The 15000-nt window shown below is 51.0% G+C and overlaps 1 gene segment (V, D, J or C) and 1 further gene; both read left to right on the top strand.

Moving 5' to 3' along the window:
• Igh (immunoglobulin heavy chain complex) overlaps positions 1-15000 on the top strand; it is a 2751187-nt gene that overhangs the window by 2729011 nt on the left and 7176 nt on the right.
• Ighe (Immunoglobulin heavy constant epsilon) lies at positions 7696-11681 on the top strand. The segment is given in 6 exon segments: positions 7696-7968; positions 8511-8831; positions 8914-9234; positions 9319-9668; positions 11385-11518; positions 11601-11681. Coding segments are annotated over 6 exon segments (1480 nt in total).

The raw sequence follows: 15000 nt of genomic DNA, 5'->3' as shown, positions 1-15000 counted from the left end.
TTCCAACTCTACCCTTTTTTTCTGTCACAAACCGCTGGCTATTTGAGACATTTCAGACAGCTAAAAGATGGCTCCCTTAGCACTGATGGCTGAGTTCAAGAGGCTCACCTGCTGGCTCGCAAACCCAGAGGTTTATGGGGCTAAACCTGGAAACCTGGCAGTGTGTTGCTTTAGGCATAGAGAATGCTGACATCCAGCGGCTACGTGACTGCTTCTGGGTTTTGGAACTTGTTCTTCAGTACCATCCCCTGCATCCAACTCTTCTCAGCTTGTAATCTTCTCAATATTTCCACCGTTCTTCATCATCTTAGATTCTTGCAAATGCTGCCCTTGATGGCTCACTGGCTCCTCTACTCCCTGCCACTATCACCCTCGGGGCCAGAAACCTGGAGCCTTGTCTGCTCTTTGTACAGTAACACAGCCTACTCTACCCATGACAAAGACCATAAGAAGACTTGGAGACCATTTAGGAAAAGCCTTTATCATGGCCTAATGCTGCACACGTGGATCAGGAGAAGCCTCAAAATATAGTAGGGGGCACACTGTAGAGACAGAATAGAGTCCATGATACGCTCATACATGGATTATACTTCCAACAAGCACTGCCCTGTTTGTGCTCATCTCCTGGTTCGACCAAGCACAGTCTTCCCATATGAACCCATCACAAGCCCTGCAGAATCACAGATCACAGGTCTTAGATAGGACCAGCTTTCTTTCTGACAATAACCAGGATTTATTCGTTATTTCTTTTTACTGTATTTATTTTTATTCATAATTTTACATCCCTCTCACTTCCCCCCCTCCCAGTCATTCCCTTCTGTTTTCCTCTCCCCACTCCCCCTCCCTTTCTCCTCTAAGCCAGTTAAGCCCCCTCTGTGTACCCCCCCACCCTAATAATCAGGAGTTTTGAGCCTCCAGAGAAGATGTTCTTCCTCCTCTCTGACCTTGCTGAGAGCCTCTATGCCAAGGTCCTCTCGAGCTGCATGTGAAGTCACTTGGAAGTCGTAGGTGAAGTGGAGTTTTCCAGGTATAGTGCAGGCTGGAGCCCTGGTAACTAGAACAAGGCCGTGGTTTCAGCAGTAGCCATGATTGCAGGATACCTTGCAGCTCAAATATGGCCTCCTTGGGGCTCTGTGAGGTATTCAAAGCATCTAGAATCCCATGATGACAGTTCTACCAGTCCCTAAAAGAAACCTAAGACGACTAGATATAGGGAAAGACCCACCTGAGTGCATCAAAAGGTCAAATCAGCCTGGCGCTCAACAGCTCATTTTACATGAAGAAAAGGTGAACACTACACTATTTCCAATAAAGACATGTTGTTACACTTACACTAACATCCTTGGCAGCCCTTAGCAGATGATCCTAGGGAGAGCTGAGCAGTCTCATCTACCTCACCTCCACCCAGGCACCAAGTTAACACTGTTCTAAGGTGCACTTCTGAAACTTACAGAGTTGGGGTAGCAGTCAGACCTTTCCCTGACCCCCAAGATATGATCACACCCACAACCACATACATGAGTTCGCAGACACTAACCGACACAGTGGATCTTAGACCTGGCCCATTCCGGAATAGATCACTGTCACAGTCACTTGAGTGAAGGAGCCACCCAAGGGAATGGCTAAAGGACTGGATCCCTGTGAAGCCCTGGGCCATGGGAAGAGATAGAAGGAAGGCTAGGTGGGGCAAGACGAGGGAACTAAAGCCACTGTGCTGCTGGGGACACTGTGGACACTGATGGACAGAAAGGGAGTGATCAGTCTGTGGACAGGAGGGGGAGGGGCAAGGATGATGCTGACAGAGAGTCACAGTGGAGTCCGTAGCAGGAAAGAGAGAGAGCGCCCAGTGTAGTCCTAAGGCTTAGGAAGTTGCAACTGCCTCCTCTCCTTCCAGAGGATCACTCACTGCCATCTAGCATAGAACTCAGATGACCCAGAACCAGCAGCTCAGCCCAACCTGTGTGTCACAGAAGAATCAGGCCCAGTCAGGCTAGACACAAAGGCTCTTGGCCCTCATGCTGTGAGGGAGGTACACACTGGGGGCACACCACAAACAGTTGGAGCAGAGGCTTCTCACCCCTATTTTTCCCTCTGAACAATAGTTGCTTCCAGGGAACTCTGCATTTACCCCTCAGGCTCCCACCCATGTCTGTTAGGCTGAAGGCCAAGCCTGTCACCTCAGACAGACAGTGGATCTGAAAGACAGAAGGCCGTGCAAGACCACAATTCCCTTGAATCTCACACTCTGTCTTCCCAAAGTTCCTAACTGCATCTGACCTTTCTGGGCCAGCCTCTCAGCCTGCCTGGCTCTGCCACTATCAGGAAGATCTCTAATATCTTCCAAATGCAATTAAACACGCTCCTGTGAAAGTCAGACTTGGCAAAGCCTAAGTCCCTTCGGTCCCTTTCAGTGGGACCAACGACTCTGAGCAGCCAGGGTCCAAGGGATGGGGCTCTCATTTTCTTCCCCAAATCTCTGTGTGCCTCTCTCAAGACTCAAGACTCACAAGCAAAATTAGTGGCTCCTATAGCTTGTATGTATGTTTTCTTGGAACTCCTAGGAACCATGGGCCTACAGAGACATCAGAGTGTAGAGGGAATCCCTGAACCCAGAAGATGACCTTGCTCTACAAAGCTGCAGCTGAGACAGACACTACTAGTACCCCATGAAAGCTGCTGAGCCAAAGCCCAGCCCTCACACCATCTTTACCCTCATCCCTCCCCTCAGTGCAGACATAGACCACAGGCCTGGAAGAGACGTTAGCTGTTTCTACACAGCTCCGTGAAACCCAGTCACAACCCAGATGCGCTCTGTCCTTCTGGACTCCTTGCCAGAGTAGCAGGTAGAGGACCTCAAGCTGAAAGATAATCACTTGTGAGTGGGCACCAGGGAAGGCCACTGTCCCTCGCATGCCAGCTCCAAAGCTGATACAGGAACTAGGGTGCCTCTATCAGAGGCCCTGCAATGTCATATCTGGCCCACAGGCTGTTCCTCTTTGTGCACCATTAATAACTTACAAAGTGACAGCCACACTCCCCTGAAGGGCTGCCAAAGGAACAGAAAAAGCAATGGCTAGGGTCTAGTCCTGCTTCAGGGCAGTGACACTCCAAAGGGGCAGGCATGGTGACTGCACACACGCACATGCAAGGCTTTAATACGAGAGCTATGCAAGGAGACCTGGGATCAGACGATGGAGAATAGAGAGCCTTGACCAGAGTGTGCAGGTGTGTCTCCTAGAAAGAGGCCTCACCTGAGACCCCACTGTGCCTTAGTCAACTTCCCAAGAACAGAATCAAAAGGGAACTTCCAAGGCTGCTAAGGCCGGGGGTTCCCACCCCACTTTTAGCTGAGGGCACTGAGGCAGAGCGGCCCCTAGGTACTACCATCTGGGCATGAATTAATGGTTACTAGAGATTCACAACGCCTGGGAGCCTGCACAGGGGGCAGAAGATGGCTTCGAATAAGAACAGTCTGGCCAGCCACTCACTTATCAGAGGACCTCAGGTATTACAACCCATGGGACCCTGAGCAAAAGGGTTTGCCTAAGGAGAAGGGACAAACAGGTTACAGGGTCCTGGGTGGGGAAGGGGACACCTGGGCTGCCTTCTAATGTGGACAGTCTCTTGGTCACCGAATGTCCTTCAGCTATCACTTCCCTGCACTAAGGCACACAGGTATTAGAAACTGCTATAGCTATCCATGAAGACAGGGGACTGTGGATCTCAACCAGAGAGGGCTGAACCAAGATAAACTGAATATGTTGTGAGAAACTCAAAAACTGCAGGAGAGGCTGGAGAGGAATCGGCCAGCAAGCCATCAGACAAAAATGCAATGACAAATGTCAGATCCAGCAAATGACAGCAAGGAATTGCCCTGTGATGAACTAACAACCAAGAGGACTGTCCACAGCTGGGCTGACCCAGGCAGCACTGGGCTAAATTGGGTGGGATCTGTGCTGCCCTGGGCTGGTATGAGCCAGGATGAGCCAAGTGAAGTGGGCTGGACTAGTTTGGGCTGGACTGGCCTGGAGTAGGCTAAACCAGTTTAAACTAGAGTAGGCTGGGCTGAGGTGAATCAGACTAGGCTAGACTAGTCTGAGCTGGGTTAAGCAGAGCTGTGCTGGGCTGGTATGAGCTGGTCCAAGTTGGGCTAAACAGAGCTGGGCCAGGCTAGTATGAGCTGGTCTGAACTACACTAAGCAGGACTAGGCTGGGCTGAGCTGAGCTGGACTGGCTGGACTTGGCTGAGATGTGTTGAGCTGGGTTAAGTATGGCTGGGCTGGGCTGGCCTGGGCTGGGCTGGACTGGATTGGTATGAGCTGGTCCAAGTTGGGCTAAGCAGAGCTGGGCCAGGCTGGTATGAGCTGGTCTAAACTGAACTAAGTAGGGCTGGGCTAAGCTGAGCTGGTCTACACTAGCCTGACCTGAGCTAGGGTAGGCTGGACTGGGCTGAGCTAAGTTGCACTGGGCAGGGGTGGGCTGGACCGAGCTGATTTGAGCTGGGATGGGCTGAGATGGGTTCAGCAGGCCTAAGCAGGCCTAGCTGGGTTTAGCTAGATTTAGCTAGGCAAGGCTGAGCTAGGCTGGGCGGGGCGGGGCTAGGCTGGGCAGGGCTGGACTGAGCTAGCTTTTGTATATTCGGTTGAAATGGGTTGGTCTGGTCTGGACTGAACTGACTGAGCTGGGCTAGCCTGAGCTCGATGGGGGGTATACTCAGCTGAGATGGGCTGGTCTGGCTAGACTGAACTGGATTGGGCTAGGCTGAGCTAGGCTGACCTGAACTGGCCTGGTCTGGGCTGGACTGGGCAGGGCTGGTCTCAGCTAGACTACACTGAGTTAACCTGGGCTGGACCATACTGGGTTAAACTAGGTTGCACTGGCTGGGTTAGACTTGGCTGAGCTGGGCTTGGCTGAGCTGAGTCAAGATGGTCTGAGTTGATTTGAGTTGGCTAAGCTAAGCTGAGCTACACTGAACTAGGCAAGGCTGGGCTGGAAAGGTCTGGGTTAAGTTAGGAGGGACTTGGCTTGGCTTAGCTGGGCCAAGCTAGGCTGAACTGGGCTGAACTGAGCTGAGCTGGGCTGAGCTGGGCTGAGCTGGGCTGAGCTGGGCAAGGCTAAACTGGAATGGACTGAATTGGCCTAAGATGGGCCCGGCTAAGCTAAGTAAGGCTGCCCTGAACTGAGCAGGACTGGCCTGGCCTGGATTGACCTGGCATGAGCTTAACTTGACTAGACTAGTCTATCTTGGGTGAACTGGGCTAAGCAGGACTAATCTGGCCTGATCTGAGCTAGACTGAACTAGGCTAAGCTGAGCTGAGTTTAGCTTGGCTGAACTGGGCTGGGCTGCACTGAACTGTATTGAGCTATGTAGAACTGAGCTGGTCTTGTCTGAGGTGGGTTGGGCTGGTCTGGGCTGAACCAGATTGCACTAGACTGAGCTTAGCTGGACCTGGCTGAGCTGGACTGCATTGTGCTAAACTGGCTCTCTTTAGACCGAGCTTAGCTGGACTGGACTGAGCTAGGTTGGGTGGGCTGATCTAAGCTGAGCTAGGCTGGTCTCACCTGAGGAATGCTGTGCTGTGCTGAGCTGAACTAAACTGAGCTCAGCTAAGGAAGTGTGAGCTAGACTGAGCTGAGCTAGGCTGGGTTGGGCTGAACTGAGCTACCTTGGGTGGACTAGGCTGAGCTGAGCTGGGTTGAGCTGAGCTATAGATTTGGTTGGACTGGACTGGATTGGGCTAAACTGAACTGGTTTGGGGTAGGCTGGGATGAGCTGGACTGAGCTAGGCTGTACTGGTCTGAGCTAAACTAAGTTGAGTGGGGCTAAGAGGAGCTGAGTGAGGCTGGGCTGGAATGAGCTAGGCTAGGGTTGTGAGCTAGGGTTGTACTGGTCTAAGCTGAGTTTAGCTGAGAGAGGCTGGGCTAGACTTCCATAAGGTGGCTGAGTCATACTACAGTGCACTGAGCTGTGTTGAGCTTAACTTGGATTAAGTGGAATGGGTTGAGCTGGCTGAACTGGGCTGAACTGAGATAAACTAGACTGAGCTGGGACACGCTGGGACGAGCTGGAACGAGCTAGAATTACTGTTCTAATCTGATCTGGGCTGAGGTAAACTGGGCCTGGTTGAGCTCTACTAGGCTAAGTAGAGTTGAGCTATGAGATGAAAGTAAGCTGAGTTGGGCAGTTCTAGACTATTCTAGGCTGTTCTGGGCTGACCTGAACTGGGTGGGGTTGAGCTGAATGAAGTAGGCTGTGCTGAGCTCTGCCAGGCTGGATGAGTTTATTGATCTGAGTTGGACTGGCCTGGGCTGCACTAAATGGGACTGAGATGAGATTGGCCAGGCTAGGAGGGGTTGAGCAAGGCTAAGCTAAGTTGTTCTGGACTAGGCCAAACTATTAGAGGTCTTTTGGTTTAGTTGAACTTTCTGGTACTGAACTAAACTGTCTTTAAGATAGAATGCTCAAAATTATTTGTGGGTGTTTTAACTGTCCTCAAAGAAGATTGTCCTGTTGTAGGATACAACAACAGCTACTAGCCAGACTGGGTAGGTAGAGCCAATCGGGCCTAGCAGGAATATCCTGTGCTTTCTGAGGACCTGGCACAGAGCTGAGCTGAGCCCCTCTCTCAGGAGAATGTCCTGGGCATGTGGACACTCTAGAGCATCAAGGTGGCTTCTGAAGTGGTTGTATTCTCTATGTGCTTTCTGGGATCCACGGAGGTCATCTTGGAGGCAGAACACTGTGCAGGTTAGCCTATGGTAAAGCAGAGAGCCTCATGTATCTGAAACCCAAAGATCCGATGAATTGCCATTGTAAGTTTGCCTCTTCATCCAAACTCGTGCCCAGCTCTCCTGGAAGCCCCTGTGCTAAGCCAGCTAGGGGCAGTGAGTGAGCAAAGCCTGATGGGGTGTAAGGAATCAGGGGGATCCCTAGGTCTGTGTTTGGGTTTAGTGAATAAAGACAAGACCCAGAAGGAATCTATGACCAACAGCCCTAGGAAACAAGAATCTCACCATTCTGTCCTCAATGTGTCCCAAAACAGATTTAATGTGTCTCACCAAGAAACTGGTGGTCCTGGGAAAGCTCTGAATCCCCAGGCCCCAAGAGTGGGGACAGAAGAGACAATGGCAATTCATCGGATCTCTGGGCCACCAAGCCCTGTGGGGTACCTATGTCCTGGACATAAAGGACAACCTAGTCCCTCTGTCAACATTACATAGCCTACCTTAAAGCTACTCCATTCATCCTGAGACCATAATGGCTTCCAGTCTGCCACCCAGCTCTCATGCTTCATTTCTGGACATTCCCTAGATGGTGTCACTGTCACCTGGTCTAAAGGACAGACAGGAGATACCTCACACATATCCACAAAATTTCCCAATCAAGAAAGAGGGCAAGTTTGCCTCTTTATCCAAACTTGTGCCCAGCTCTCCTGGAAGCCCCTGTGCTAAGCCAGCGAGGGGCAGTGAGTGAGCAAAGCCTGGCGGGGTGTAAGGAATCAGGGAGCTCCCTAGGTCTGTGTTTGGGTTTAGAGAATAAAGACAAGACCCAGAATGAATCTAACCATCTGTCTCCTAGACTGGAATGGGGTCCCCAGAGCCCTGCTCCTGTCACAGCTGCCCTTAATCAGTTCCCCATGCTGCAGGCATGCAGTGATATAAATAAGTCTAACCTAGGTCCTTCCTTTCTCACAGCCTCTATCAGGAACCCTCAGCTCTACCCCTTGAAGCCCTGTAAAGGCACTGCTTCCATGACCCTGGGCTGCCTGGTAAAGGACTACTTCCCTGGTCCTGTGACTGTGACCTGGTATTCAGACTCCCTGAACATGAGCACTGTGAACTTCCCTGCCCTTGGTTCTGAACTCAAGGTCACCACCAGCCAAGTGACCAGCTGGGGCAAGTCAGCCAAGAACTTCACATGCCACGTGACACATCCTCCATCATTCAACGAAAGTAGGACTATCCTAGGTAAGTAGGGATGGGCTGACAGTTACACTGTGTATTCTCCCTTGGAGATGGAACAGTTTCTGTCTAATCAGGAACTTGTCACAATTTCCTTTCATAGAGGACTTCATAAGAGATTTTTTTTTCTACTTCTATCATGTTTAGTGCTCCAAATAGATTTTTAAAACTGGTTGAGTGCATATTACTTTTAGCCTCAGAAGACATCATGTATATTTAAGAGGCATTTAACTATTGTAAATTATTCTGATGACTTTAAAAAAAGTTAATGCTGAGTTGTATATTTTTAAATAAATTTTATTAGTTTAGTTTAAAAAAAGAAAAGAAAATTATTAATTTTATTTAAAAATCTCCTATATTTAAAAAAAAAAGAGAAAAAAGCAGAGCTGGGCTGGCTACAGTTACCACAAGAACATGGTCAGAGGAGGAAGGGACTCTTATACATACCTATGACAGGAGAACGGGAGACCCAACATACTCGGGGGCCTACCTTCAGAGAACACAAGGCCAGGGCAATACTCACAGCTCATTGTTCGACCCTGCCCTAGTTCGACCTGTCAACATCACTGAGCCCACCTTGGAGCTACTCCATTCATCCTGCGACCCCAATGCTTTCCACTCCACCATCCAGCTGTACTGCTTCATTTATGGCCACATCCTAAATGATGTCTCTGTCAGCTGGCTAATGGACGATCGGGAGATAACTGATACACTTGCACAAACTGTTCTAATCAAGGAGGAAGGCAAACTAGCCTCTACCTGCAGTAAACTCAACATCACTGAGCAGCAATGGATGTCTGAAAGCACCTTCACCTGCAAGGTCACCTCCCAAGGCGTAGACTATTTGGCCCACACTCGGAGATGCCCAGGTAGGTCTACACTCGCCTGATGTCCAGACCTCAGAGTCCTGAGGGAAAGGCAGGCTCTCACACAGCCCTTCCTCCCCGACAGATCATGAGCCACGGGGTGTGATTACCTACCTGATCCCACCCAGCCCCCTGGACCTGTATCAAAACGGTGCTCCCAAGCTTACCTGTCTGGTGGTGGACCTGGAAAGCGAGAAGAATGTCAATGTGACGTGGAACCAAGAGAAGAAGACTCCAGTCTCAGCATCCCAGTGGTACACTAAGCACCACCATAACGCCACAACCAGTATCACCTCCATCCTGCCTGTAGTTGCCAAGGACTGGATTGAAGGCTACGGCTATCAGTGCATAGTGGACCACCCTGATTTTCCCAAGCCCATTGTGCGTTCCATCACCAAGACCCCAGGTGAGTACAGGAGGTGGAGAGTGGGCCAGCCCTTCTTCATGTTCAGAGAACATGGTTAACTGGTTAACTCATGTCTGCCCACAGGCCAGCGCTCAGCCCCCGAGGTATATGTGTTCCCACCACCAGAGGAGGAGAGCGAGGACAAACGCACACTCACCTGCTTGATCCAGAACTTCTTCCCTGAGGATATCTCTGTGCAGTGGCTGGAGGATGGCAAACTGATCTCAAACAGCCATCACAGTACCACAACACCCCTGAAATCCAATGGCTCCAATCAAGGCTTCTTCATCTTCAGTCGCCTAGAGGTCGCCAAGACACTCTGGACACAGAGAAAACAGTTCACCTGCCAAGTGATCCATGAGGCACTTCAGAAACCCAGGAAACTGGAGAAAACAATATCCACGAGCCTTGGTAACACCTCCCTCCATCCCTCCTAGGCCTCCATGTAGCTGTGGTGGGGAAGGTGGATGACAGACATCCGCTCACTGTTGTAACACCAGGAAGCTACCCCAATAAACACTCAGTGCCTGATTAGAGCCCTGGGTGCCTGTTCTTGGGGAAGGCAGGTTATGGGCAGAAATATCTTGGCCTGAAAGAAGGGACACCCCAAGAGAAGGACAGGAGTGAAGCATGGCTCACCCATCTGTCTATGTGTTGGATATTTGACAAATAGGACATCACAGGACTTCAGCATAGGTACCCCTGGTCCTTCCTGCTCTTCACTGGATATCATGCACCTGATCTCTAGAGATGCAGCTAAAATGAGCCAGTCTGGGAAACCTCAGCACCCACCTCTCAGTCTTGCAAGCTCCTGCTCCCAGACATTCCTGGATACTAAACCCCTTCAGGTAGAGAAACAGCCAAAGTCAACATCTAGGACGCAGGACTCAACATGGTCCTGCTCCTTCCCTCTCTACTCAACAGCCATTGAGGCTGAGCCCACCGCCCCAACCGCCTGCCTTGCCAAATGATCACACCAGGCCTGGTGCTCCTCGTCTTACTACCTAAACTCACTCCAACCCAAATTCATCCCAAGGACCAGAATGGGCTGACAGCCTCATACAGTCAGGTTCCCCCATCTATGACATGTTTTCACATGCATGCACACACACACACACACACACACACACACACACACACACACACACACACACACAGGCTTCATTGAGCTCTCTGGTTTAGCAATAGCCCAAAGCAAGCCATACATCCATCCCAGTTCCAGAAGGATAAGAAAACCAGAACCAAGACACACCCACACCTATTCCATACCCAACCAACAGCACATATGGCTTACACACCTGAGATTAGTGGCTCCCATCATGTACACACACATGCACACAAAGGAGCCCATACATACCCATCATTTCCAGAGGTAAGTATCTAACCTTTGGATCTGAGATATCTCTGAGGAACACCAATGGCAGAGTCAACCAGCACCTCAGCCTCCAGACTAAATCCTTACATTTTGGCCCACCCCAAGCCATGAGAGATGGAGGAGGGTGGAGGCCTGAGCTGCGGGAAAGCAGAGACAGGAAGATGGACTGTTTGGTGAGAGTAGTAAACCAGACAATGGGGAGACTAAGGCAGGAGTAGAGCCCCTACAAGGCCCAGAGTCTGCTTTAGAGTCCATGTGTCCTGACCTGCCCCTCAGATGCCACAACCAAGATTTCTGGTTCCAGAGCATGCATGCAGGCCCTAGAAATGGACCTATGAGCTCAGAGCCTTCCTAGAGAGCCCTGGGTACTCTCTGAACAAAAGGCAATTCTGTGTAGAGGCATCCTGTGGCCAAAGACCCTAAGACAGTCATACACACACACACACACACACACACACACACACACAACACACACAACACACACAACACAGGTAGGTTTTATCATGCTCTTTGGTTTAGCAATAGCCCTGTTGATGGTGGGGGATACTGGGTCACTGTGGGCACTGGAGTAGAAAGAGGGAATGAACAGTCAGTGGGGAAAGGACATCTGCCTCTAGGGCTGAACAGAGACTGGAGCAGTCTCAGAGCAGGTGGGATGGGGACCTCTGCCACTCTAGCTTCATCAGAACTGCATGAGACAAGTATGGGGTCTACCCCCTCCCCACTGTCACCTGGAGTCTGGGGAAGCTAACTGGCTGGTCCCACCCCATCCCAGAGCTAGACCTCCAGGACCTATGTATTGAAGAGGTGGAGGGCGAGGAGCTGGAAGAGCTGTGGACCAGTATTTGTGTCTTCATCACCCTGTTCCTGCTCAGTGTGAGCTATGGGGCCACTGTCACCGTCCTCAAGGTGGGATCCTGCACCTCAGCGGGTGGGTCTGGGAGGGCTAGGCCAAGCCGCAGAGCCATCCTCACATACACCTTTCCCCCAGGTGAAGTGGGTCTTCTCCACACCGATGCAGGATACACCCCAGACCTTCCAAGACTATGCCAACATCTTCCAGACCAGGGCATAGGTGCGATGCCAGCACCCATGCAGGCCTGCAGCCATGTGTGCTTGAGCCTCCTGAGGTGCCTGTTTGCCCGGGTGATAGGAGGGAGCAGAGACCCCTAAAGGCACCAACGTTGATGAGATATCAGCATCCCAGAAAGTTGCAGCTCAGAGCACCTAGGTGGGCTGTCCTACACAGATACTTTGAGACAAGGCTTAGAAGAACATCTATCCCTCACCGATTTGACCTACCAGATGCTGGCCACCTGGGCTCATCCCAGGTCTATGGGCATCAGGACCACTCCATTTTGACTGAATAACCACAAAACACAAGAACTCAGAGTCTAGAGCTCCCACTAGACCCCACCTAGAGCACAGAGTCAAAGCTGGGACACTCAGAATCAACCCTAAGTCCAGACTCTGGCTCCTCAGAAGGAATTCTGCCCCACTGCCTGCAGACAGATCCCAGCCTTTTCCTACAGCCCTTTGTCTCTGAAGAATAAGGAGACAGACAGGCATTCGGGGATAAGGCCACAAAACTGAAAGGAGCGCTTCAGACCTCTGGTCTAGACAGATGGTCCTACTGCAAGATAAGGAGCCTCCCACAGGGCAGCAGCAGATTCCACTGAGTCCACATCAACCCCAACCCCAGCCTGGCAGTCCTACTTTGTCTCTGGGCTCCTTAGTAAAGTTCTTTTGCATAACTCCTGAGAGTACTTTGAGAAGGTATTTAAGGCCACCATTGTGATGACAGGTCCCAAGAACGTGGGCAAGGACTAGACGGTGAAAAGCATGGAGAATCAAGTAGCTACCTCTGTGCAATCCTCCTCAAATCACAGAGTTCTGGCCCAGGCTCCACCCAGTCCATCACTCCTGCGGACCTCCTCCCAGGCTCACCTCCCACTTCTTAGGCTGATGTGAAGGGCAAAGCCAGGGGCGCCAATGGTGGAATCAGGACCCTGTTGGGAACCTGGCTTCAGGTCGCTCTTCAAGACCACAATCTGGCCATCCACTAAGTGTGAACTGACAAGCCTGACTCCAGCTGGGACAGCAGAGGGATTAGGTGACAGCACACAAGTGTGCCGAAGCTGGTGGTGCCATCCTTGGGACATGAACTCACATGACAAAAGACAGGCTTCTCTCATATGTAATGATTGCTCGGGAACTAAGAAGAAAGACCTCTTCATGGGATGGAAAAGCCCAGTAGTCTGTGTGTGTGTGTTTTTTTTTCCCCTGCAGAAAAATGTTTCAATGGTGAGAACACTTCTAGTAAGGATGCTAGGGTGGGTGTGGCTCTGCTGGGCCCTGGGTAAAGGAAGGCATGAGAATTACTTAGACCATTTTGAGGGTCAGGTGGCCAAACACCCTTGTCATCACAAGTTGTGACAGTCTCACAAGGAGGTCCACACTGGAGTGTCAAGCTCAGCACCGTGGAGAAACTAAGAGATAAGCCGCCCAGGACCAGGCCATAGCCCCCAGGCATCTGAGCCCTCTGCCGTCCAGTCCAGCTTCTACAGGCCTCAGAGTAGGGCCCGGGTGGCAAAGGCACATCCAGCCACCCCTGCTGGGTGCAGAAGACCCAGGCCTGGGAGGATGATTGTTCTGATGGGAGGAGAGGCTCTGCTCAGGATGTGTCCCAAGCCCCAGCCCTGGCCAGCTCACTAACATGTGCATTCATCACTCACAATCACTCATAAAAACCATCACTCACAATCAAATGTTTGTCAGACACAGGGTCACACAGTTTGCTCAGACCCACTCATGTGGCAGACATGCATGCGTGTGAGCACACACACACACTCACACACACACACACACGATACTGTAAAATGCAGATCTGTTCTGTCTCACACTCAGATGTACACTGTCTCAGGAAGCCCAGGCTTGGCCTACCCTTTACTCCTGCCAAGCTGAGGCCTAAGTACCCCTCTTCCTCAACCAGCTCATAGACCAACATCCTTGAAACACAGTTCCGTGACTTCTCCTAATGACTATCCCTCCAAGCCACAAGAGCCCACAGACACTGGACACAGGCAGCAAGGGCTCAGCTCAAAACGCACAGTGTGGCAGGAACTCCCACATAGAAGCAAATCCCACCTAGAAGGAGGGAGAGTCCACAGAGAACTGGACGTGCCCTAGACAGCCAAGACAATGACCCTGACTTCTACATTCCATGGATGACCCCCTAAGTCTAAGAGGCTATTTTCTTCTCTGTATCTACCTATCAGCCCACCATGGAGGGCTATATGGGAGTCCCCAAAAGACACAATCACAGTTTGGAACCCATAACTGTAGCCTTTGGGGAATGGTTATTCACAAATGTGACCAAGGTAACTATCTCAAGATGAGGTCATCAAGGACCAGCTAGTGAACTTTAACCTGGTGACAAGAGTCATAAGAAACAGAAGCAGGGCCTGCCTTCTCCAAAATCAAAGCATCAAAACTGAAAGATAGCACCAAAACAGAAGTACCGTGCTCAACACTGACCAAGACCAATGGGAGGCTCATGAGGGAGGCTCATCAGGCACAAGTGCTCAGATAAAACCACAACATATACTCAGCCACTGTAACCCTACATAGAAAATCTATCTATGGGACATCAGCTCAACTGCTGGTCCCACCTCGGAGCTGTGAGCAGACAGCTGCAGCTTTAATCACCTGTCCAAGTGGGCTTGTTGTACATAGTTGATGACACACTGTAGCCAGTGATACCATGTTGTCATGATGTCCTGTGAGGGTGTCTTCTGACATGGTCTGGCAAACCCTAAGACCAAAAGGAGGTGCTTGGTTCATGAGAGTACCCTCGTGGCAGGACACATGGTGTCAAATGAGCCTCTGTGGACTAGGAAGCAGCCTTTCCCAGACTGACTGTCCCAGCACCCTGCTTCATGCTTTCAGCCTTGAACCTCTACTGACCAAGCCACTGCAGCCACTCGGCCTGCGGTATTCTCTAACAGCAACAGAAATGACTAAGACAGGCAGCCACAGTGTCCCCCATTGCTGATGGCTCCGGGGCGTAGTTGGCCTGATGACAGAACTTCCAGATCCCCCTTGAGACAGGCAGATCTCTGGAGGCCAGGACCAAGATTTCTCCCCTCTCTACCTCCCAGACACCTTTGACTGGCTTCACAGCTAAGGGGCTAAGGGGACTTCTGTTCATTCCACACTTGCCAAGACTGATATGGCAGCCCTTCCTCTGTGACGAATCTATCCAAGAACCCAGAAAAGGCCAACTTCCCCAACTCAGCACTTAGCACCATTGACACACCGGATCATACCGGCTGATTTACAACCCTCCCCCTCCAGACAGGGCTGTTCCTGAGCAAAGACTGTCTGGCACC

Source organism: Mus musculus, chromosome 12 (assembly GCF_000001635.26).
Source record: "Mus musculus strain C57BL/6J chromosome 12, GRCm38.p6 C57BL/6J".
Classification (NCBI taxonomy): domain Eukaryota; kingdom Metazoa; phylum Chordata; class Mammalia; order Rodentia; family Muridae; genus Mus; species Mus musculus.
The sequence above is the reverse complement of the archived record's forward strand: the minus strand, read 5'-3'. Positions and strand labels throughout refer to the sequence as shown.